This window comes from Serinus canaria, chromosome 1 (genome assembly GCF_022539315.1).
Source record: "Serinus canaria isolate serCan28SL12 chromosome 1, serCan2020, whole genome shotgun sequence".
In the NCBI taxonomy this organism is placed as follows: domain Eukaryota; kingdom Metazoa; phylum Chordata; class Aves; order Passeriformes; family Fringillidae; genus Serinus; species Serinus canaria.
In genome coordinates this window covers 40,122,549-40,148,911 of record NC_066313.1, presented here as the reverse complement: position 1 = coordinate 40,148,911, position 26,363 = coordinate 40,122,549, and the positions used below count along the sequence as shown (strand labels likewise).

The 26,363-nt window shown below is 40.5% G+C and overlaps 1 protein-coding gene across 4 annotated transcripts in view; it reads left to right on the top strand.

Moving 5' to 3' along the window:
- PDGFD (platelet derived growth factor D) overlaps nt 1-20,064 on the top strand; it is a 138,952-nt gene extending 118,888 nt beyond the window's left edge. For all 4 annotated transcript variants that reach the window (XM_050976277.1, XM_050976268.1, XM_050976271.1 and 1 more), the window contains 2 exons: nt 5,648-5,862; nt 16,653-20,064. In XM_050976277.1, the coding sequence (XP_050832234.1) occupies nt 5,648-5,862; nt 16,653-16,787 (350 nt within the window). In that variant the 3' untranslated portion in view covers nt 16,788-20,064. The remainder of the gene's footprint in view (nt 1-5,647; nt 5,863-16,652) is intronic.
- The last annotated feature ends 6,299 nt before the right edge of the window (nt 20,065-26,363 follow it).

Below are 26,363 nucleotides of genomic sequence, written 5' to 3'. Positions count from 1 at the left end.
AGCATGAATTTATCTGGCTAATAGTACTAGAAGAGCTTCCAAGAGATACCATAGCAAGTAGTTCCATCCATCAATTAAAGGTTATTTAACTTTTCCCACATACTTGTTTGCATTTATGTTTTGCTGTTGTTTCTGATTTTTTATGTCTCATTGAATAAGGATTTTTAATTAAAAAAAGACCTCCACCTGTGAAATGGTTTCTGTACAAATGCAGAAAGAAAGGAAAAAGAGGTCACTGTTTCTCATCTTAGAAGTAAATCCAAATGTCATGGGGCTGGTACCCAAGGAAAGGGGCTGTCTTTAGAAAGGAATGGAGTGTTTGGTTTTATTTTCCCATAAATAAACCTTGGAAGCCGGAGCACATGTAGATAGATACATTCTGGTAATTAACAAGAGTACCCCTTCCTCTAGGCTCATTTTCTTTTTTGGAAATAATACACAAGAAGCTTTGGCTATCCGAGGAAATTAATCAGGTGGGACATTCTTGCAATAGCATCTGTCTCCAGTGACAGCTTTACAAGTTAAATAAATAAACACTTGCTGGCATAGCCACACTGCTCTCTGGAAGGGGACAGTGAGGTCAGATCATGGGTCTTCACAAAATGTTTCTGCTGTTCATTGCCAAATCAGTTCCCAAGATCAGGCAAGTTTCACCATGTCCTTAACAATAGTTTTTAATTGTCATTACTTAAAATGGTCTAGCAAGAAGTTAAAATTTTAATGTTATTTCTGGGAGGCTTGCAAGCAGTGCCAATAAATTACTGCAAAGTCCATGCACTCGTTCTTGAAAGACTCTGGGATGGCTGCCAACAAGTTTCAGTGCACCAGATAAGGAGTGCAGGCATCACAAAAGCTGAATGCTTGCTCATTCATGGCAAATTTGAATATTCCAAGTACATGGAATACCTTCTTAAATAACTGATAATTTAAAGTATTCCCTGTGCTTAAAATCCAGACTATTTCTTCTACCCTTCTTCACTTAGGAGCCAAGTTGTCTGTTGCATGCAAACTGCACGCATTCCTTCATTTCACAATCTAATTCAGATCTGTGTTCCTACCTTCCCTCTCTGTGACAAATGAGATTTTCCCTCGCCTGTTACGCGATGTAATTGTTGGTCACTGCTGTGAAAGATTTTCTTATTAAACCCTTTTTTAAAATGCTGGTGAAACTTATAGCATGGTATTTATCACTGGAATAAGCTGCTCTTTTCCATTGATTTCAGTGAAGCTGTGTCCAATAGTTTGGCCTGCTCTTGCTACTTGACCTGTACCACAGCTGGTAATTGGTTTGCCAGTCCATAATAGGCCTATATATTTTGCCCTTTGTTCCATGAAAACAGCTATAATCCTACTGAAATCTTGATCTTTCGTTCCTCTGAAATAATAGCTGCTGTATTGAGGAGGTTTGTCTTGGTGCTGTGATTCTGCAGTAAATGCAAATTGCAAGATCTTCTTAGCTCCCGTGAGAAGGATTTAGATAGCTCCCAAGTTTCCAGGTATATTTAACAAATTGCTTATTGTGAAGCATGCACAGTGGAACAGTCAAAACCATCAGCCACATGTGTTGAACTCTTAAAGCCACAGGGTTTGGTCAAAATTTGGTATGGAGAAGAATAATTTCATCAGTGTCAGAGAATGTAGATAATTTAACCAGTGGAAGATGAGACTGGGAAATTATATTTCATTTGTTAATGCCATATAATTGTGAGGATATCATTATGCTGGTAATCCAAATGTTCTTTGTTACATTGGTGAGACCATAGAATCACAGAATGGTTTGGATTGGAAGGGACCTTAGAGATCATCCAATTCCAATGCCCTTGCTGTGGACAGAGACTCCTTGCACCAGACCAGATAGCTCAAAACCCATCCAACCTAGAACATTCCAGGGATGGGGCATCCACAACCTCTCTGGGTAACCTTTTCCAGTGTCTCACCAGCCTCACAGTAATGAATTTCTTCCTAATATCTAACTAAAACCTATATTTTTTCAATATGAAGCAATATCCCCTTGTCCTGTCACTACTTGCCCTTGTAAAAAGTCCCTCTCCAGCTTATTTGTGAATTTTCCAACTCAAGTTCAGCCACACCATAGCTTCAGTCAGATACAGCACTGCTCTGAATGTCTTTGATGGCTTTTACAGTGCATCTAGTTTACCTGCAGATCTTTAGCAGTGTTGACCCAGTGGGGAACACAAATATTAATCAGCTACCAGTTGTACTGGAAATTGCTGCCTATTTTCATCAAGTCTCAGATATTCCAGTTATCTACTGAGTTTGTAGTCCACCTATTCCATTATATCTCAGAGATCTGGCTGCAAGGATGCTATGGATCACTTTCAAAAATCAGCAGATGCCTCTGCTGCTTTCACCTCATCCAGCAAGACAGATGTCTCATCAGAGCCAGCTCTGATGTTGGTGTTGTTAAATCTATTCTGGATGTTCCCGGTCACCCCCTTGTCTGTCATGTTCCTGGGCATTGCTTCCAAGAAGGATTTGCCCCTTAATTTTATCATAGGCTGACCAGTCTGCAGCTGCCCGAATCCTCCTTGCCTTGCTTGTAGATGGCTTTGACAGGATGCAGTACAGGAATACCATGGCAAGGTGACTGCATCTCTTACACCTGAGCTCTGCACTGAGACTGATGCATGAAAAAAGTGTAGAATGTTCAGATATGATGATGTTAATTCACGTGTGTGAATTTGAAGCAGATAAAGTGTTAAAAGCAGCCCTAACAGACTGCTTGTCTTTTTAAAATTAATCAGTGATCAGCAGCAGAGGTTTTCTCCTCAATCTTTAAGGCCTCCCTTTTTCAGAATAAAACTTGGCATTAGCTGCCATCTCTGATTTCAGTGCCTGCCTCTGATTAAGATCATAGAATCACAGAATATTTTGATGAATGCTTCAAGGTAAACACATGCCATTAAGCTATGTGAAATGAGGATGGTTTTAATCGGAGGATTTAAGGGAAGGAAGGGGCAAACATTGGGCCCCAAGTATCCAGTTTCGTGCTCCAGTGCATCTCTTTTATGTTTGCCTTACTTTTAAGCTGTCTCTGATGCAGACATTCTGCAATAATACTTGGGAATTATTTGCATCCAGTCTAAAGAACCTTTTAGTTCTAGTTTTAAATTAAGGACTCCAGTGGTTTCAGTCCTTGATAAGTAAAGCAGCTGGATTTCACACCAATCACACCAAGGCTCGGTTACATTTTAGTCACAGCAGTGAAGTGATGCATGAAACTGACTGTACTGTAAAATCTCATTCTTATATGGATGAGGAAATGGACTAGCTCCAGACAGTAAAACAATCCAAAGACAGGAAAAAATGCATATTGAAGCTTTCAGCAGAGATAGTTGTTCAGAATAAAATGTGCTCTTTTGCTGGGGGGGCAGTAAACTGTGGTCTAGAGTAGGCAAGGATACATTGTTCACAGAGTACTCTGCATGCTCACCTTATTCCCACCAGGCACTGCAGTTCTATAGAGGCAGAGTAAAAAAGAGTGTAGGTGTTTCAATCCAAATGAATTTTAATGGAGGATGACTTGTGTGTCTCTTAAATTGTTTATTTAGGCTTTTCTTCTCTTCCTGAGATTACTTATTTTCATTTTCAACATCACTAAAATAAGGCCTTTCTGCTTATCTGAGTATCTCCTAGATATTCCCCTGGATTGTTGCAGTGTTAGTGTGGATGGTCCAGGCTTTCCCCTCAAGCAATCTCATTAGTGATGAAGGTAGCAAAGTTTCAGCCATCTTCTTCCTTTAGTAGATTTTTTCATCACATCAGTTGACAGAAGTGAATACTATCCAGCTAGTGCTTTCCTTTACCAGTTATCAAAGCTGATGGCAAAGGTCCTGGTGAGAATGCTTAGAGGTGTGGGAAACACTTCCTCGTGGAAAGAATTAGCCTGAAAGCCTGCAGTGAGAAGAGGTGGCTTTGAAGAATGACAGTGGAGAAGAAAATATAATCTGTTAAAACAAAGAAATCAATATACCCTGGACTTGCCAGTCCTGGCTAAGGACACTCACAGTGTATTTTTCTCTCAGTGCATGAGTATACCACCAGTCCCATTGATTTTGTGCTCATAGCAGGAGGATGATCTATACCTCTTCTGGAGAGATGCTAGGTCTCTGGAGAGAACCACTGAGATTTCATGGAGGAATGTATTATAATTGCTATAAAATAGCAATTTATCTGTTAAATTCCCATTGACTGAGATAACACCTTGTCAGGAAAGTGAATCTGCTATGATTTTCTATAATAGCACTTCTGATATTTTTGTACCCTTGTCTCTTGCATATCAGTCTAGTGATTATCTCCAGGTTAGAATGTAAAGGTGCATGATGTTTACAAATTGTTGGCTTTTTCCACTATTAACTTAGGGATGTTGACAAGGCCTGAGTCACAGGAAGTATGAAGTGTCTTTGTTGTAAGTTTTCACATATTTATATTAAAGCACAAGCATAAGTGTTCTCAGAAGCAGAGGTTATGTTGACCTGCTAAACATGCCCTGAAATCTGATATGTTCACAAACACTAGACTGTTACCTCAGTTCTCATTTGAGCCATCCCTGTTTTCCTGTTGATGCTTCTGTTAGCAAATTCTGTTTGGAGTCAAACTCCACACAAGTTCACATGCCCTCCACTCCTGGATGAATTACTGAGCTTTGAACACACTGGACAGAATACTAAGAAAAGAAGAAGACAGAAAAGGAAGGAAAAAGAAATCTATTTCTATAGAAATAGAACTCATTAAATTCGTTACTTTTGTCTGTGTCACAATTGTGGAAAATATGTTTATAAAACTGGGTTTTGGTTTTGCTTTAGCTTTACAAGCCAAAGTTAGAAATAGCATTTAAACTCACATTTGATAGTCTATAAGTTATTTTTATGGCTGGCTTTACTACTTTTTTACATGACAGATCTTTAGGCATTTAAACATCAACATACTAGGCATTTAAACATCAACCAACTGCTGGCATTCAATGGGCCTATTAATTTTAATTGTATTTATTTGTATGCCTATTATAGTAACATTTACCAGATGAAATGAATGCTGCTTAGATTGGTTTCTCCATCTAAAAATGAATTATCTAAATTCTACTCATAAACAGTATAGACAGGCAACTTGAGGAAGAAGGTCATGCAGGCTGTCCTAAATGCCCTTGCCATGGAAGGGATGAAACACTCCCCAAAAATGTTTCTCTAGTGAGCACAGGAAGGGCCTTGTTTTGGCTCATAACAAAAAAAAAATAAATCTTAGCATCTAAGTAAACCAGGTATAAACAAAGGAGGGAAGAGAGTGGCAGATGTGGAATCTCTTGCCCAAGGATCCAACTATGTGGAGTGACAAAACAAATAAAATGACCGGTCTTCAGCTTTCAGGCCAGTATTTTACTGCAAACCTTCCCTGCACCTCTACAGTTGGTGTGATCTGTGCTATGGCAGTCAGTGGGAGAAGGATGACAGCCTGGATGGCCCCCTGTAATGATTTGAATTTGGTATGTTTATGTTTATCTGTTCAGACATCACTCCTATAGTTCACATTTTTTCAACCAGTGCCCCCTCACTCTGTGTTATTGGCTGCCCGGGGAGCAGCATCAACCAGAGGAATGTCCCACACTAATGAAGCTTCTTTTGCATTGCAGTTGACCTGGACAGGTTGAATGATGATGTGAAGCGTTACAGCTGCACTCCAAGGAACTACTCTGTCAATTTAAGGGAGGAGCTGAAGCTGACAAATGTCGTTTTCTTCCCCCGCTGCCTCCTTGTCCAGCGCTGTGGCGGAAACTGTGGCTGTGGGACTCCAAACTGGAAATCCTGCACCTGCGTGTCAGGGAAGACAGTGAAAAAGTATCATGAGGTATTTTCATTCTTTCTTTGTTACTTCTTTTGGGTATTTATTGCTTCCCTGGTTTCTGAAGTCTTTTCTCAGAGCTGTGTGTGCTGCTTGTTAAGAGACTATGTTTGTGTGAGAAAGGGGTGTTGGCAGTATTTATGTGTAAGTTAACTTAGAAGAAGTTGGAGAGAACTTTTACCACCTCTGAGTAGATGCCACCACAGTGAACTTTGAGAACCACTCATCCTAGTGAACTTTGTTTCAAGAATGAGCCTTATGTTGGACTGATTTTTCCCAGTAAGGACTAATACAAAGTAAATGTACATACTGTAAATACTCTTTTTAGTAACACAGAGACATGGGTTCCTTGAGATACTAGACTTCATTTCCTCTTTCTCTAAACTTAGGCTCACACTTGGAAATTACAATTAAGTCACTTGTAAACTCTCTTTCCTTCCAGATTTATTACTTATAGGAGGCAGCTGAATCATTCAGCCTTAGCTTTTTTTCCTCCACTCAGCAATTTTTCAGGAAGGCAAAATTTTTGCATAGGAACAATGCCCATTATTTTAATCCATTCAGGATGCATGTAGAGAGGAAAAACACAATGAAAGAGCATTTTGTATTCTTACCACTAACGCAGTATTTTCAGATCAAGACATGAGCAATGTTTGTTCCCTAAAGTGAGAATATCTAGGAAGTTACTTGGTAGATGCCTTCCAGTTGTTGGAAGGTAGGGTAGCTGCATGCCATGCTGACTAACTTCTGAAACAAATCTCTTGTAAGAGCCTGATTTACCACTTGGCTTAAGGCCCAAGTGAAAATGGACTTTATGAGCTTTAAACCTGGATGTGATGTAGGCCCATAACATTAAGGCATTATCTTGAGAGACACTGGGGATGCAGTTGAAGGCCAGAGCAGTGTGGTCACTCTTTTCAAAGGTAAGAGATACTTTCTGACACATAACTGCAGAATACAGCATACCCCACATGCTAGGACTGGAGAATAGTTAATATTTTCTCTAATTTTAAACAAGATGCAGGGGATGACCCTAGTAATTACAGAGCAGAAGGCCTTAGCTCAGTGGTAGAAAAGTTAATTGGAAAAAAAAATTAATAGTATAAAGCACCTAGATGACTATGAGCTGATAAAATTAACTCTGAATGCCTTATATATGAATAAATATTTATACAGCACCACAATATTGTACAAGAATGCTAAAAGGACTGGCACCTCCTGCAGAGAGCAAACAGTCAGCCAGACAAGATCAGACATGGATTAGAAGCTGGTTAAGAGATAAAGAGCAACGAGGTGGAAGAGACAAGCAATTTTCTAAATGGGAAAGGGCTATCTGAGGGTGCCCCCAGTACAAAGATTATTATTTCATGTGTGTTCAGTCTGGAGGGAGGTGAACAGAGAGGTGGCAACAATGACAGGTGGCACAGGAGATAACATACTTGAACAGCAGAGAAGGCTCTGAGGAGTTTCAGAAAGTCTTTGTATCTGCTTATGGATGCAGGTTAGAAAAGCAGCAAGCATTAAGTTGAGAGGTCTCAACTATTTATTCATATAACTTTGGGTGTGTGAAGGGAGGAGGAAGAAATTAGGGGTGGAAATTGGGCTAAAGGTCAAGCAGTGAATCACTGTCAAGAGCTTCAGGAAAACAGTTTAGTGCAGTGATAGGAAAAAGACAAGTGACAGTTTTCTGCAGGAATGGAGATGAAGATGTAATAACACAGTAAATATTGTGGTCTGGATAAATTGATGGGGGACTTGACCATTGGTGCTTAAAAGGACAAAGGCAGGACTAGAAAAGATTAATAGAAGCAGCAAGCATACATCATGAGAGATGTAGGGGAAGATACAGATCAAAAGCATTTTTAAGGAAAGTGGCTCAAAAGTTTTGAATCATTTCATTTAGAAAAAGAAAAATCTAAAGAGAGGACGCAGTGAAAGATAGGAAATAATGAAGAGTAGCTAAAGGAAAACTGGACCTTCCTAAGTAATCTTTTCGTTAAGAAAAGAACAAGAGAGAAACTGGACGGAAACTAAATTAAAATATAAAAAGGACTTGGAGGGGTTTTTTTCACAGTAAATCCGTATGGAATTTCAACACTTAAATATGAGTTGTGCATAATTCAGAAGATTTCTGAAGGAACTAAAAGTCAAATATAAAGTAAGGAATCCTGGGTTACAGCCGTATCAGAAATTAAGTAAACTGTTGACAGTAGCTAGAAAGAAAAATGCTGATTATTAAGATGTTGTAAAGCACTTTTTTTCAGCTGTTTGGAAACAGGTAGTTCTGGACTACCAGAATATCACAATAGCCAGGTATTGCTCAGCATCAGGATGTCGTGACTTATGGATGCCCCAAATTAATCACTAAATTCAGGAAATTCAACATTCACACAAATGTATCACTACTAATTTATTTTCCTACTCATTTCTACTCTGAAAACCATATGAATTCAAGGCAGTGTTTCATCCTTAACATTAAATGGCCTTTGTAAGTTTAAATTTAAATTTTATCCCTTAGGGATGAATTAACAGCTCACTGAGCAGATCTTTAGCCAAGTGTCTCCCATTAACGTGAGTGGAAGTCATGCAGATAAATTCATGTATGACATCCTAAAGATGTGTCCACACATTTTAGTCCAAAATGTTTTCCACTTTATTATTATTATTAGCCACACACAGGTAATCAGTTTAATTCTTATTCTCCTTTGACACTTTAATTTCACTTAAATACCAGGTGGAAAAGGCACTGAGGAGAAGCCTCACCACAGTTTTAGAACCACAGGGCCAGTTTACTCTCTTAAAAAACAATTTGAAACCCACTAACCTTATCCAAAGAATGCATAATGAAGGATAGAGCTGTGCACTTTATGAAATCCCCAGCACCATTAAGTTGGTTAAAAAGCTCAGCCTTCTACTGCAGAAGGACAGAGGGCAGATTCAAACACAAGTCTCGGTTAATTTGATTTACAGAAGACACCAGAAGGAAATATTAGGTGGTGGAGCAAAGAAAGTGTTTGAAGTAGCTGAAACTGAGTCCTGCAGACCCCAGACCCTTTTCTCTTGCCAGATTGATTTTCCTTAACTTCTATCCTGGAGCTTCTTCTGCTGAGCTCCTGAACATGCAAAAGCTTTGTGTCCTGCACATGAATATGCTTGTCCTCAGAAGTGAAAATGTCTCTGGAGATCACTTAAAAGTTCCCTGGCATTTCTGAGCTACCCAGTATTTCTGTGTGAGAAAGACAGGCAAATTTTCCAGAAGCAATAGGCTCCTCTTTGGGTTTGTGGCCAGTGCTGGATGGAGTAGCTGTGTTTTGGCAGCTGTGGGAACCTTAAAGTCCAGGGTGTTTCTTGAAAGAGAGGCTTCTAGTCCAGAGAGATTTCAAGGTTGTCTTCTCCTTATGCTCTTCATGCCTTAGTTCCCTCTCGGTTCCTGTTCAAAGCCTCCCACTATAATCACTGAGCACTCTCTCCTAGCCTGGCCTCTCAGGACTAATAGCTGTCATGTGGAGCCTTTAATTTTCCCAAGTTGAGAGTGCTGCTCCATGTCCTTGAATGGAAAGTACAGCTCTTTTCTGTCGTGTCTGACTGTAGGAAGTGATGCAAAAGCAGGGAAAATGAGAACATGAGATGGCCACAATAAGGAGTAGCTTTTCCTTTATTGCCCTGGGAGATGTTAATCATGAGATCTTCAGGCTTCTTTTTAGCCTGGAAGTTTGCCCTGACTTTACCAAAATACTCAGCAGTTTTCAGAAATGAAGGGGGTCATAACTTGGGTAAACAGATAGTTTTATTGGTGGGGTTGTTTGTTTTTTTTTTTTTTCATTGCAGGAGTCTTGTGATGCTCTGTGGTTTTCTGTGGCTTCTGGGTTTGCTTTGGAGCAGAGCAAATATTCTGGACAAATACTCCTGACTTACCACATAGTGTCACGAACCCTTCAAACCAAACAGGCCAAGTTCTGGCAGTGTCTGAAAACATCTCTCAGGCATAGTCTGCCATGAGTGATGCTGAGTTATGTTGCAGTGCTCTGTGCAAGGGAAAGACAAAGCAGTGCATGGAAGTGAAGGCAGCACACCTTAATCAAAGCTCAGCCCTTCAGCTGTCTAAAGCACTATCTAAAGCACACCTGATATAAAAGTGTGCTTCCCATTGCAGTTCATTTCCTTAAAAATGCCTGGAGCTTCTCTTAGAGGCACAGGCTCTAAACCTGGAGATTACTCAGCACAGAGAAGGGATGGGGGAACTCAGGCCAGGACTCAGATCAGCTGTGGCTGTGGCTGTGCTATCCAGCCAGCATGCACATATGTCAGAGAAACAAGAAATCAGTCTCCCCATCTCATTGCTGTAACTGATGAGATGTGAAATGAGTTTCCCTGAGGAATAAGTGCTCTTAAGGTAGCAACCAGAATGTGTCAGAATGTATAAACCTCTGCAAACACAGTGCCGAGCTGCACAGCTAAGGAATATATAAGGAAAAAAGAAAAGTGGTGATAGCTGATTGTGGCTTTTACCTACTTCTTTGTCTCTTCTGTAAACCTGATGTGTTGTCGACTGTCTCTCAGGTGATTCTTCCCCCACCCCACCTCTTTTTGAAGCATTATGCCTCAATTCAAGTTTGATGTTGACTGCAGCTTGTCTGCTGCCTTCACAGGACACAGATTCAGTTAATTCTCAGAGAGAAGGTTTTGATCAGTGTTAGGATGGCAATTTCATAACCTTTGGTTGCCTTGAGAGAGGCAGTAGGTACCCCACAGCACACAGTACTGTATCTTGGCACGAGCTGCTGGAGCATAAAAACAGCTTCAACTGAACCCAACATTGCAAAGGGAAAACAAGACAGAGGGAATATTATACAGGAAAAAAGAACACAGGAGCAAAATAGAGACTTAAAAAGTGGAACTTCAGTAAGACAAACTTACTGCAGTGGAGTTAAGAAATGTAACTAATACAATTTGATGCTTTTGGGGCTTTTTTCTTTTCTTCTTTCATTTTTCAGAGAAATGAGAAGCAAACCTTAAGGAGGCACTTGAGAGAGAGGGCAGTAATGTTCAGCCTATCCTTACACAGGGAAACATAAGATAACTGGTCAAAAAATGATCCAAATGCTGCTGACAGAACAAAGGAAATTTGCTAAGGGATTAAAAAGAGCTAGAATCATCAAAGCAGTGTGCAAGGAATATGGTCTGATTGTTGTATGTCCTGGAGTTGATAGTACATGCATAAAGGAGATAAAAGGTTGTTATGGTAATTAAGGCATAGAATTAGCCTGACAAAAGAGTTAATTCATGGAATATTGTATAAGAAGCAGCAATGGGATTTATTTGGAATGCAAGTACAAGGAAACAAAATGAGTCAGAAATGACTGCTAGGTCACAGGATGAGCAGAGAGAGCAGAGAAGTGCAGTGAGAGAAAAAGGCTGATTTTTAGCTAGATGAAAAATGAAGCTCTTTGGTTGACATCTGGAAGTTAAGCGAGACATCCTGTGACATGTCAGGACGGAGAGGCAGTTTGTGAAGGAGGAGCACCTGTGTCTAGTCAGTGAGAAAACCACATCTGTAGCATAATGCACACATAATTCCTGACAAGAGCAGAAAAAGTGAGGGTCTTGTTGATGTCACATATGTCAAAAACATCATAGCTTTCGTGAGTGCTTCAGGTACTTGAGTTTTAAGCCAATTAATTTTTCCCATGTTTGTTGTATTAAAACCAGGAGTTTCTTATGCATAAAAAATAAAAAAATAGAAACAATAATCCCATCTATATTTAATAATCCCTTAGTTTGCCTTCTACCAGTGATCAGAGAGCCAACTAATTTTTCTTGTCTCCGATACCCTGTATTTATCTCTGGTAAGAACGAATACATCTTTGGGTCTATGTCATTGGTTTAGGCTGTGCTCCTACTGGAGTAAAGGTCCTTGTGCTAAATTATGAACCACATTCCCATAATACTTGGCTTCTTATACTCAGAGCACAGCTAAACCATATGTGACCTTTGGATTAGATAACTTTCAAAAATTGCAGAGTATGATTTTTTATGTCTATCAGAACTTGGATCTGTGTTGAATGTTTTGCACTTTTGATGCTTCCTCTTTCATGAATCTCAGACAAATATAATTTGGTTTTCATGCTAGAATGGTGTTATTTTTAGATGTGCAGAAGATTAGATAATGCTGCATAGCAGAATTTTAAAATAAGTTCTGTAAAGTACAAATTTCACTATCTAAAATAGCATCCAGAGTTGCTCACCATCCTCTGTCACAAGAATATGAAGCTAATTAGATATTGGGTAAGCCATAGTCATATTATTGATTTTCTGTAGTCTTCTTAAGCTAATCAGAAAGGAAAATGAAGCCGATTTTTTAGTGAGGCTTCATTTTTCTGCTGGTGCTTAAAATACTGGTCAAGAATTTAAAAAACAATGTTACTGTTGTTACTAATAAGTAAATGATAAGTCAAAAATGCCTGTGGGGATTTTTTTTTTTTTTAAGTTTTGATTTGGTTTGCTATCCCTCTTTGCTTTTTAATAAAACAGAAATCAGCCATCATGGACTGTCATGGCTAAATGCTGCCTGACTGCAAGGGTCAGTGATACCTGGCTGGGACCATCAGCAAATGCTGAAGGGATGGTTCACCTCACTGGCTCTACCCATCTAACACTTGGAGTCCAAGCTTTGGGCTCCTTTCCTAGACCCCAGAGCTAGCCCTGCCAGAGCTGGGTGTTTCAGGTGAATCATGCTCTGGAGTTGCTGCTTCATTCCAGCTTCTACTGGAGACGTGCCATGTATGGATCAGGGTGAAGAAGTTCTCTCCAGCTGTGTCCTTTTCCTGGCAGTCACTGCCACTCTGCTGTCCTCAGACCCACAGTGGAAGTGTTAAGAGTTCTCAAGTGTTTTTACAGACCTGCTGAGATGATGGGGACCATCAGCCCTGACTTCCTGTGCTCCACAGGCAACAGGAGAGCGCCTGCTGTCCCCAGAGCACAACCCAAACTGGTGCCTTACACCTCCTGGAAAGGCAGTGCTCAAACAGGCTGGAAACCCCCAGGTTCCTTCGAGGGCTGTCCAAGTGGTGCATGGGCTTGACTTAAACATGTGTGTGCCCTAATTCCACTTGAAGTTTTTCTGACTTCACTTCCAGATCCTGGTTTTTGTCATGGCTGCGATCTCATTTAAAGAGGTTTTCAGAAACTGGCTTCCAAATTCAATACATGATCAATGAGCAAGATTGCTGGCAGGGAAACACATGTAAGGATTTTCTTCATATTTCCTAGATCACTGTCCCCAAGAAAAGTTACGTGGTGCCTACAGTCATTTTACCTTGAAACTTCTCAGGTAGATGCTCAGGCACATCTACAAAGCAAAATGCCATCCAGCATATTGGTGTGCTTCTGTGGGGCTCTCTGCACAGAAAATGCCCTGCTGCACTTTTTTTTGTATTACCTATAAGCACCAAATCCAGCTCAAAAGCAGAATAATCTGTCTTGATTTTATTTTAATTATTTTAATAGTTTGATGACCATAATTTACTCAGTGTTTGATGGGAGGGACATGACTGTAGTTACATGTTCTTTGTGAGGCAATGATCTGAGTAGATGAGGCACTGCAATTTGGTGAGAAGTGACAGACAATGATCCTTTAATTTGAAAACTACAAGGTTGTTCCTTTTCACCCCTACCAAAAAAAAACCAAAAAAACCAAACCCAACCAAAAAAACAAACAAACCAACAAAAACCCAAGACTTCTGAGCATTCTAGACCTGTCATATCCATATTTTCTTACAGTTACTGATCCCATGAAAAAATGAGTGATAAAGTGTCCTGAACAGATTTATTTGAGCTGTTCTCATTAATTCAGTAGTTCCTCAGTTTTAAGGATGTGACCCTGTGATAAATAAACAGCAGCTATTTGCAGAATAAAGGGTTGTCTTCCTTCTACTGTGGTCACCAGAAATGGCCTTATTTCCAGATTCTTTTCAATTCCCTTGTACTTAGATGAAAATAAAACTGTTAGGTGGGAGTGAGACAGGGAGCTTGGAATATCAGCTCTGTGATCAGCTATTAAAGTAGCTCTGGAGGGGGATCTGGACAGGCTGAATCTGAGAGCAGTTGTGTGAGGTTCAACAAGGCCAAGTGCTGGGTCCTGCACTTGGGTCACAACAGCCCCAGGCAGTGCTACAGGATGTGGCAATGTGTCTGGAAAGCTCTCTGGCAGAAAAGGACCTTGGGGTGCTGGTTGACTGCAGCTGAACCTGACCCAGGGTGTGCCCAGGTGACCGATGGCATCCTGGCCTGGATCAGCCAGGGTGTGGCCAGCAGGAGCAGGGCAGTGACCGTCCCCCTGTGCTCAGCACTGCTGAGGCCACAGCTCCAGTCCAGGGAAGGGGAACCGAGCTGGAGAAGGGTCTGGAGAACAAGTCTCACATCTGAGGGAGCTCAGGGTGTTTAGACTGGAGCAAAAGAGGCTCAGAGGGAACCTTATCAGTCTCTCTGCGTGCCTGAAGGAGGGTGTAGCAGGTGGGGTGATCCTCTTCTTGCAGATAACAAGTGTCAGAACAAGAGGACATGGCCTCAAGTCCTCAAACCAGGGAAGGTTTAGACTGGATATAAGAGAAATTTTCTCTACTGCAACGATGGTCAAACGTTGAAACAGGCTGCCCAGGGAAGTGGCAGAGTTGCTGTTCCTGGAAGTATTCAAAAATCATGTGAGTTGTGGCGTTAGGGGACAGAAGTCAGTGGTTGACTTGCCAGTGCTGGGATGAGTGTTGGACCCAATGATCTCCGAGGTCTTTTCCCACCTAAAGGACTCTATGATTTGATAATTTCAGCTGTGTTCAATCACTGTTTTCCTGTCTTGTCTGAGGAAGTGCCTGACAGTTCATTTTCTTATCAGCAAAGCCTATATACTGTGCTCATGCTTCTTGATAAAAACACAGAGAAAGTCCCCAAGCTGTCAGATGGTCCGTTAACTTAAATACAGTCCACATCTTTGCTCTCATCCCATTGCATATTTTGATTTGCTCTCAGCTGGAAAAAATCAGATCTACCTGCCCTGTGATTTTGCAAACTGCCAGTCATCTGGATTGGTCATAATTTGCTGGAAGACTTCTTTAAATAAGGAATTTATCATGGGTTCAGTGTCAGCACCTGTACTTGATTTTTAAAGTACATTTTCTTTGCAAAAGCATCTTTAAAGTTGTGGTCTAGTTTTAACTCTGTAATAATTGCAGTAACCTGATTGGGTTCAGTTCCTTTTTACTTGGGATGACAGTGTGATCCAGCAAATTGTCCTAGTGTCCATCAGGATTTATTGCATGTATGGATGCAACCAATGTTTGAAATCAATTCAAAGATACTATATTTTTGTTGCTGAAAAAGAAAAAAGTAAAATTACATTTCTGCATTTCTAACAGAGCAAAATAATTCTGTTTTCCCAACACAGTACAGCAGCATGTCTGTACCTTGCTTAGGCACAGTCCTTCCTTTCAGTATTACATAGGCTAAATATGAATTTCATCACAAAACAGAGAACAAAATAATAGACTGTGTCAGTGCTCATCACTTGTGTTAAATCTCATGATTTTCTAGCCTCAAGGCATTAATGGCAGAGAACAAATGGTCTTGTCCTGAGAGCTGCTAACCTGCCTGCCATTCCCTGCACAGTACCTCTGTATGTCCTTTGGCAAGTGCTTCACATTTGCTTTCTGGGGCTTTCTAATTCTGTTGAAAATGCTAATACTCTGTTGATCTGGAACACAGCCTCTTACTCCCTGCCATTTCCAAAACCATCTCAACTCTTGTATGGTGTTATGACATCAAAATACAGAAACTGCTTTGTAAAAAGGAAAAAAATAGAAAGGATTGTTGAGTAACAGAGTGATCTGTTAGTTACAAGCCAGTGTAATCTGTTAGGGCAGAAACATGGGTACTTCAGTGGATGAGGTGTTACAGACATTTAGGTCCCACTTTCCAGCTGGCCACTGGCTTTGGGAGGTCATGCACTTTACAGACATCTCTCCATCTTTGAACTAGCAAGAGAAATCCACCTGATCTGGCTGTCATTGGCCAAGCTAGCTCCTTTTTACAACCTACAGCCACCTTCCTAGGGGCCTTGAGATCATCTTGCCTAGATGGAGTTTTTTCAGAAGTGTCTATTAAGATGCATACTTCCCTAGGAAGTAATTTTGTTTTCTTGTTTGGTTGACATTATTCACATTAAATTCTTCAGAAATCATTTAGGTTGAGGCAGAAATTTTTAAGGTAAGCCAACAAAACTCAGATTCCACTGAAACTCAGTGATACCTGATACATATTTTGTGCAAGCTGCTTCATCTCCTTCTGCCCTTCACAAGTATTTAAGTTTTGGACCAATTCTAATGATATGTGCTTCAGAAATTTCAAATTGCATAAAAAAATACTCCTTGTTCTTCAGAGCAGAAATATTCTGCAAGGGAGAGGAGAGACAGGGCAGCTCAAATAGGAATGGGACTGCAAAAATGAGCCAAAGGAAACGTGCTTGATAGTTCTCATGCAAAGGAGCAACTCTGGACATGGTTAGAAAATTGCATGATATAAAGATACCTGAAATAGGAAAAAATACAGTCTGTCCAAGCTCCAGGACAGACAATACAGCAGGATGTCAAAGTGTGCAAAGAAAAAGCTGGAAATAAAACAAAAATGTGTCCAAATTAATGATGGTCAGGGCCATGAAGGGCTATTGGTGCCCTTGGGGCTCCAACGTTCTCATCCTGAGATCTCCAACAGCGTTTTCTAACTCAGTGCATTTTTGTTGATCCTCCCAGGTGCTGAAGTTCGTCCCTGAGGCTGGGCATACCAGAAGAAGAGGCAGAATCAGGAACAACATGTCCTTGGTAGACATACAGCTGGATCACCATGAGCGTTGCGATTGTGTCTGCAGTTCAAGACCACCCCGATAAAAAAGGAAAAACCAAGAAAGAAAAGAAAAAACCAGACACACTAATTGCATCTTACCGGACATTTACTTTCAATCAGGATTGCTCTGAGGACCTTTACTCACTAATCATTTGAATTTGCTACTAGCCTGCCTTTGCAATTAGCAAAAATCATTGCTGTGCTGATTAGTGTCATGGCAACTAAACAGATGTATCATACACTTATGTATCAGCATCCAGGGATTTAGGATTGTGGTTGTCTGTAGCTGGATTCTGAGGGTTGAGATTTTAAAAACTCAGTTGCAGTCCTTAGGCACACAGTGCCCATTGAATTTAAATACCAGGTGTGTAGGTTTTTTGTGGTAGTTGGCAATGAAATAGCATTGTGTTTCTTTTTCACTCACCAGTTCCTGCACTCAAATTCTGCTCCCATTTCTACCTCCTCAGCTCTCCTGATGGTAGGTAGGCTTTCATGGTGGGTATAAATGAGGAGAGAATTTGAGCCTGTAGGAGTGCAAAATGGTTTGCCCCACTATCAGAGGGAACTTCTCAGCATTCTGGCCCAGCAGAGTGAGATAGAATGCTTCAAATCCATCATTACACAAAATCACACATCAGTAAAGTCAAATCTCGCTGTCTGTACTCGAGCAAATCTTGTGCTGAAGTTAGTAGGAGCTTTGCATAAGCCAGGACACTGAGGGTGGTAGGGGGTGCCGAGGCTGGCAAGGCAGCCATCGGCCAAGTGCTTCTGCAGGAGGGGGCTCCTGCCAGCTCCCCAGGTGAATACCTGTGGGCTGGAACTGATTTTGGTCACTACCTACCTGATCTGGATTCCTGCCCCTTGCCCAGAGTGGCCCCACAGTTGCCCAAGAGGAGCCCCCTCTATGGAAGAAGGGAGAGCCAGACCTCCCCTTGGATCCTCCTCGCAGCAGCTCGAGGAGTGCTGTGCTTTCCTGTGGAGGAGATGAAGATAGGGCACTTGTTTGTTGAAAATATTGATTTGTTTTGCAGTTGTGTTACTGGGAAACAAACTGTGTTTGAGATTTAATTATCAATATTTGGTTTGGGGTTTCTTTTTTTGTTTTTTAACTTTGTCATATATGCATTAATTTTAGTTATCTGAGGTTAGTCGTCTCATTCCAGCTCTATGTATTGCCATAGTTAAAGTGTTGACAGTGAATTTCTTTTTTATTGCATTTTACTGAAAGCATATTAACTCATTAAGTAATGTCTGTCAGTCATCAAAAATGTGCATCATTTATGAACTTTCGGAAGAATATTTACTAAATACCACCTCATAATAAAATTAGCACTTTAAAAGCTACAGCATAGCTTCCTATGCCTTTTAAACTATTACAGAAGTGCTCTAGCTGAAAAACAAAAATGATCCTTCCAAACTAGCTTTAAGGATTTTCAAATGCTGCTCCAAAAATGTAAAAACCAGGCAGATTTAAGTTTTGCAAAGAATTGGAGTTTTGATCATGAATGTAACAGAGGGAATAGGGTGGCACATTTAATGGCTGAGGTTTTATGTTTTATAGTGGACATAGGCTGCATCAAATCATCTTGTCTGTGTTGGCTCTTGTCTTTCTGTCTCTCTAAAAGAGTAAAGTGGGTTGACAATAATGCATTATAATTAGTGGAAAATGGCATGTGCTATAAAATATAAGGCCTTCAAACCAGTATGTTTTAGTACTCCACAGGTTTGTTACAAAAGCACCCTAATGTTCTCATTTTCCCTCTTCATCAGCTCAAGTATTTTGTAAGTGCTTTTTTATAATTTTAGCACAACTTTGCTGAAAGGTCCCTTAGAAATGTTGTGTTGCTTTCTTTCCTGTACTTTAACCTCGGAGATTCAGAAAGTGTGGGGGTTTTATTATTTATATTAATTTTTCCTCTCTGGCTCCCAGATGTCTGTTTAAAAATGCTCCTGAATGCTTACTTGGGAAGTGATTCATCATTTTTCAAAGCAATTCACATTTAAAGAACAGCCCTGTAACCAAAGATTACCACCTTCATTTTGTAGTTCAGGACTATTTAAAGAACGTCTCATTCTTTTTCTGTCTCTAGCTTAATAACAAGATTGACCCAGCCCTTCCATAAGTTTTAGCTAAGTTTGGAATAAATTTGCATGCAAGACCTTGGCAGTACGGATTGTTTCTGAGATACTGAACTCCTGTTTTTTTCTCTGTCTGAATCATGCCTAGGCACTCAGATTTCATAGTTAGCATTGGCTGCAGGATGCACAATTGCTCTGAGGGATCCTTTGATTACCACCCCAGCAGCCACGGGTTGTGAGGGGCACTTGTGCCTCCTGATCAGGGGATTCCAGCCTTGGCTGGGAGCCTGAGTTTCCCCTAGAGGCAGCTGGGAGAGGCACTCCCATAATGTGCCTTGGTCCAAAGGTTGAAATCACACAGTTTGGGAGCATTCCTTTCTCTCCTTTGACTAAATAGAAAGGTTAGAAATTTGATTTGGATATCTAAGTGGGATGCACAGAGGTAGATAGTATCAATACTCCTTTTAAAGACTGAACAGCTGAGAATTCAGCTAACTGAGTCAGATAAAGGCAGCAGTGGATGCCAGGGTCCAACAGAAATATTCAGATGCAAAGTAAAAAAAAAAAAAAATCCTCTTGCTTAATGATGGTTTAACCTTCTTAAATGTAAGCTAAGCTTGTCACAAAGTTTAAAGTATTACTCCTGGGACACTTTAATTAATGGAACCATTCAGTGCTTCCTGCTGCTGTACAGACACCATGCTCCCAGCCAGTGCAGGAGGGTCAAGGATGGGCTTCGTGTGGCAGTGTGGGGATGATGACATACATGTGAACTAAGAAAAACTCCCCAGAACCCAAGCCCTGAGATGCAGTGCCCTTGTTGAACCCAAAAATCAGAAAATTTTTTCCTTTTTATTTATTAGTAGAAATTGCAAAGGTGTACCTCCATACTTTTTTCCCCTCTTTTATCTTTGTATAATTGTTGTGCTGTTTACATGCTGTTTTAACTTAAAGAGCAAAGCTGTTAAAAAAACTAATCTGGTTCAGTTTTATTGGTGGAGTTGGAACTCCCCAAAATAAATACATTTTCAAAGGCAATTCAGAAAGAGCCCTAATTTCAAACCACCCATCAGCTTTTTATTTACTATATTCTTCTGGGATAGAGCCTACTTTCTCAAGTGCAATCTATGTATATTTTTTTTTATCTCAGTTAAATGCAGCTTTCCTAGCAGTACTTTTTACTTGATGCAGTATGTAATGTGTCTTACCTTGATGAAAAAATAAATACTGCTTTTGAAAGAAGATACTCTGAGTGATTATTCATATTTGGATGAAGAAAAAACCAGTTATTTACTGAAAATCCTTTCCACAATATGACACCATCCATACTCACAAGGTCTCCTTTTGAATTTTAGCAGTCATTCCCAGGAGCATCAGGGAAGGACCAAAGTGCAATTTTGGGATAATGGAGTTTGAACCCCTGAGCTGGCAGAGCTGACAGCTTCCTTGTGGAGCAGCAGCAGTGTGACAGCAGCACAGCATTTCTTAATTTCTTAGAGCTGGATTAGGGCATCCCCCCATATTTGGTGCTGATCTCAGCCCTGCAGGCTTGGCTTGGCTCCAGGAGAGCTGTCTGCACTCCTCTTGCTATAGCTGCTCCTTACTGCCAGAGGAAGCTGCTGCAGGAGCTCTGCATCTCACCTCAGCAAGGGCAGAGCTAAGCATCCAATGCCTGCAGGGCAGCTGAAGGAGCCCAGGGCCTCTCGAGCTGGGCAAATCCGAGCTGTGCTTCTGGGTTTGGGCATTTCCTCCAGCTTTGCCAGAAGCAACTTTTGCTGTGTTGCGGCAAATAATAACCTTCAAAGCTTTGGTAACTACTTTCAATTTAAGGTTCTTGTGTTAAGCTGAAGCTGCCTTAGGCCTTCACTGGATTTTGGACTGAAGAAGAACATGAAATTTTTGCCCAATTGATTATTCACGAGCCAGATCCCCTTTTTGATAAGGGAAATACAGACAGCATACAGCACTCTGGGAACACAGCTTTTTAGTCTGTCCTCGTGCAGGAGCACCTTTTTCTGTACAGTAATCTTACTGATCTGAAGCAGTCAGCCCTTCAGATGAGCATAATTATCCCCTTTGGTTTGGTCCTTGTTGCTCAGAAAAAAAAACCTGTATATTTTTTCCATTTTTTTTAAAGGCAGTCAGAAGAGACGTTTCCTGACATTTGCTAACATTTGCTAACAAAGGAATAATTTCTCATTTCTCTTGCATACAGTGAACAGTGCCATAGTTAATGGGCAGAGGAGATATTTTTTGCCTTTTGGAAATGAACTGAATAAACTTCATAGACAGCAGCTCAGCAACTGGGAAATGTTCAAGGATGGCATAAAGCTCTCCCTCTTGGCATTGCTCCATAACCAATGGCTAGCTCACACCAGTTTGTCCTCATGCTCACAAGACAAGGAGTGTGTAAGTGAAAGCTTTAATAAATCTGAAACTTGGGAAGCAGCTCTGCGTCTCTTCATCTGTAAAAGTATTTGGTTCACAACCTCATTCAAGAACTCACTATCACCTTTTTCTAAAAGTAGTGGGTTTTTTAAACACTCATCCTCTCCTTTTTGAAGAACACAGAATCTTCCTCAGTGTAATTTTAAGATCTGTAGCAGCTGTAAAAATACTTGCCTGTAAATTCAGTTAAGATTTTTCTTGCTCTTGCTGGGAGTGCATTGCCCATACACACTGCTGTAATGTAAATCCAGCAGAGGTCCAATTTGTACTTATTCTCCCAGGGACTCCAGTGCAGCATATAATGAAAATTTAGAAATCAGTATTCCTGTCTCTCATTATAGGAGTTTTAACTTTGTTTATGGACAGTCTTGGTCAAATATGCTGAAATAAACATCCATATTTAATTAATCATTCACTGACAGGCTGTGAAAATCTGCTTTAAATGTTCAAAGTACAAATTCGATTTTCCGTTTCTTTTCAAAGAATCACAGAATGGCTTGGGTTGGAAGGGACCTTAACGATCATCTAGTTCCAAATACTTCTCTTAGAAATGGAATTTCCAAACCAGCAAATGTTCTGCCAGGAATAATAGAAGGGAAATATTCTAGGCTCAGTTTATCTTTTAAAACTGATTTGAAGTTGGTCTGAAATTCTTGTAGCAAAAAATTATATTTCAAAACTGAGTTTATATAACTTGATTTTTGAAACTGAGTTTGAAAGCCTCATTTATGTATTGCTTATAAAAACTTGCTGTGGAGCAGACATGCTTTAATAAAAATGGAAATAGTTATGCAATAACAGTTAATGTACTTGATGCTCCAATTTCAAGCTGACAAAGATTTCTGCTTTTCTTGAAAGAATTCCAGTTTCAGAGCTAGTACAAAGCAAACAGGATAAAAACGACTGGGTACCTTCAAATATTTTGACATAAAGGGTGAAATTCTTTGACATAAGAAAAAAAACCCTTAACTTTTATTCATTGCATTTCCTTAGAAAAATAATAAGAGCAGACATCTTAACCTTTTTGTTCTGAGTTTGGAGAGTATCATCTCTAGTAAAGGATACACTGAAATGAGCTCTCTCATTTCAGTCTGAAACCAGATTACTCTTTCTGAGATGAAGGTGGTCTGGAGAGCCACCCTTCATAACAATGCAATTCTGGCAAATCTTTCTTTGTGCTCCCATTCTCATCACTTTTGGTCAAAGAATAAAAAAATCCATTTGGTTTGGTAATACTCTTCTTCCACTTGTATGTATTATGGGAAGAAAGAGGATTCCCTCCCCCAGAATGGGGGACTGTTTTACATTGAAGAATCCCAGGCTGGCTGGGGTGGGAAGGGACCTCCGGAGATGTCTTGTCCAGCCCTCTGTTCAAAGCAGGGTCATCTACAGCACTACAGCAGTGCTCAGTCCTGTCCAGCTGGGTTTTGAATTTCTTCAGGGATGAAGATTCAGCTCTTTTTAATAGATTATGTAGAGCAAAGGTGAGGCATTAGTTTTGACAAATTGTGTGGAGACAGAGGAAAGTCTGACAAACCCTTGGACCTCCACTGAGGACTATGGCTCATGGAAGACTGCAGTCTCTGATGACCAGGCCTTTCTCCCTGCCACATATATCCAACAGTATCACCAGGATGGTAAATTCCAGGACCCAAAAGAGTATCTTAAGTGTTGTGGGGAGAAGGGCCAAACATCCATGCTGGAGGATTTCCCCCAGGGTATGGTAATAATTTTTTAGCTGAAATGACTAAAGACTTCTGCCAGTGCATGACACGAGAAGGGGGACACATGGCACAGGAGGGACCCCCAGTCACCTCTCTACAGCAATGGAGACCCCAACACCCTCACTCCAGGTTGTCCTGGAGAGTCTCAGGGATGTGGGATACCCATCACCACAAGCCAAGAGGACAGGGTCCCCATCACCCCACAGAGGGAAGGGTGGTCACTGCCAGGGCACCGTCATGGGAGGGTGAATGCGTCAGCCTCCATTCGGCTGCCAGACTCAGGGACAACTAACACTGTTCAGCAAGGCATCACAGGGAACCTTCATACATCAGAGAAAGACTGGAGACTGCACTTATATTGCTGCTTCCAGACAGATTCTCTCATTAAGGCATAGGAAAGCAAATTGTCCAGCTTTCCCAGAATACACAGGTCAGATGCAGCGCAGAGCAGAGCCCCCAGAGCATCTTCCTGAACTTGTGAGCACCTGATGTAAGAGGCCTTCATTAAACTGTTCTGATACCCGACAGATGGCATTCATTGCAACCTTTACATCAAAATACCAACCCTTGGATTCTGTTGCTAATTTATTTCAAAAGGTCAGGCAAGGATTTGTGTGCCCTCAAGGAATTGATTGCATTATAGGAAGCTGCACTTTCAGTATTCAAATAACCCCACATTGGCAAAACACTGCAATTTTCTCAGTTAAACTGTATCTGAGCACCAATTACACAACTGATTATTAAATGAAGATAAGCCATGTAGGCTGTATGAAGAAGACTAATTGCTTTTTTCAATTAAAATAGACACTTGGGTCCAAATTAGGACCCTGACAAGAAATGGTAAGCAAATTAGTTTCACTGGGAAATGCAGCTACTGCATACCTGAAATGTTCGGGAGCAAATGAGTCAGCGATTTTAATAATCAAAATGGAAGCATCCCTTGAAAAGTCCTTCTACATAAAGCTAATTCAAGGAGCAAATGGAAACTAGTCCTTGCATTTTAATATCATAGCTGATTGCAATGAGCTATGGCCAGCATCAAGAGCTTTTTATTTTATCTGACAGGCATTTCAGAAGCCATGCAATGTTCAGCAAATACCAAACTGCTGTTCTTTACCCCTCACAAAAGTGCATATTGAAAAACACAGACCAAAGGGTACTCATTGGATAGACCACAGCTCCCATGGAGACGCCAATCTATACAATAAAAAAAAAAACCACAGCATGTTTAGAATGATTTGTGGGTGTGTGCTGATGGAGTCTTCTTGTGGCTGTTGTGTTTACAGGGAGAAGTTTGCTTTGAGTTCCCAAAACACCATGTTGAATATTCAGGTAGGACCCTACTGAATAATCAACAGTGACTCCAAGTTGGCAAAGTAATAAACCACCTATCAGCTGAAAGTGACAACCCACCTACAAACCATATTTGAGGCATCTGCTTCGTGAACTGTTCCTGCCACTGATACCTCCTGCCTTTTCCACTGCATCCTGACACTAAACCAGATTAACATTACACAAATAGCAATGTCTGATTCCCGATGACATTCACCTTCAGGAACAAGTAAACACTCGACAACTGGTTTGACCAAAGAAACAACCTGACATTTCTTAGCTTATCAAAGTGAAGGCTGACACCCAATATTGGTATTTACTCTTTATAAAATGTTTGTAAGCCAAAAAATTACAGGCAGCATAAAACAGGTAAAAAGTTGCCTATAGATAAATGCTGGAAATTTTAAAAGGCCATTTTAAAGCCTTTAACTCAGAGAAAACTTATGGAGGCTGTGTGCGCCAGAAAAAACAAATTATCTAGGTGGTCCTTGAAAACTGCAAAGGACCTTATGAACTTTCCTGCATGTAGAGCACCTGATAGGTGCAAAATAACAGAGAAACTTTCTGTACAATAGCGTATAATAAATTACTCTTAAGATGTAGTGATTTTTATGATCTCAGGAAGTTTCCAGAGTAATTTCTTTAACTGCATTTCGTTCCAAGCAGCTGCTTCTCCTCAGTTTAATAAAAAAACCCAACAAGTCCCTGATCAAATGCACCTTGGGAACTTATCTGTGTATGTATGAATATAGCCACAATATGTATAAATAATTTTTTTCATATACAAGTATACAAACTATTCCATAACTTTGTATTTAAGAATAAGCAGAAAAAAATTCAAATCTTCCGCTAAGATAAAATTAATCAGCAGGTAAAGACAAATATTCTTACACTGAAGGTAAATTACCTTCCTTTGAAAATCACTGAAGGCTTTTAATACAAGAGCTCTGCAAGACAGGCTCATTTTTCTCCCAGTCTTCTCTTCCAGGCTTCCACTGTTCACACAAGAAATCCTGAAATGTCTGCTCAGCACAGTTACTGAAGGTTGTTAGTTGTAGTTCATTGAAACTCTTCAGCTGAATTCTTTCTGTAAATTTTGCAGTTTGGCTTTTCTGCACAAGACTTGAAAGATTGCCAACAGCTACACTTTGTCTTTTGGGTGTTTAAGCCTACATCAAAGAAATGTGCCTTTGATAGAGAAATTCAGTGCACGAGAAAAGAGGAAATGCTACATACACCTCTGCCAAGGTCTTTGAATTTTAGGCATTGCTGTTGACCTCAGATCTCTGTTAGAAGAACCCTGAGGTCTTACTGTCTCAAGATATAGCAAAGCCTGATGATCCTAGGGAAATGGTGAACTGTATGAAAGCATGAACATCCTCCTTACCTTATCTACTTGCAAGCAGCAACCTTGAACTGCTTAACTCCTAGAAAACCCTCTAGCACTATCATTTTAATCTATGGTGATAATTAGTTTCAGGTTCATAGGGCCACAACCTATGGAGAGAGGAGACCTTGAAGAAGCTATCCAATATGTACTGCAGCAGTCTTGACAGAGGGGAAAAGACACCCAAGGATGAATGATGAGTATGAGCCTTCTTTCTTCTAAAAGCAGAAATATTAGTCTGGCTTTGAGATGCTTTGCTTCGATTCTATATCATGACTGTACACTGCTTATCAGTTGTTAGCACTGGATAATTAACAGAATCTTTGGCCCAGAAAGCCAGCATTGCTAAAGTGTCTGGTAATGCTTCTCTGGCCCGACCTTTTATCCTCTGACAGTCACAAGGGAGAATCAGGTCGATGCAGGGCAGCTTCCCTGACCATAAGATAAATATCTAAACCAGGTCACGGAAGGAGAACAGAGCAGAAGAAGTGCTCCCTTGTCAAGGTCACCCGAAGTCTCATTTTGGTACAACTTCTACAGCTTTGGTTCCTAATCCATACTAATTAGCAGGTGGCACCATAAGAAGTAGGGACTGGTGAGGCATGGACAGAGTAGCTCATACAAGGCAATACAGAGGGTTACTAAGTCTT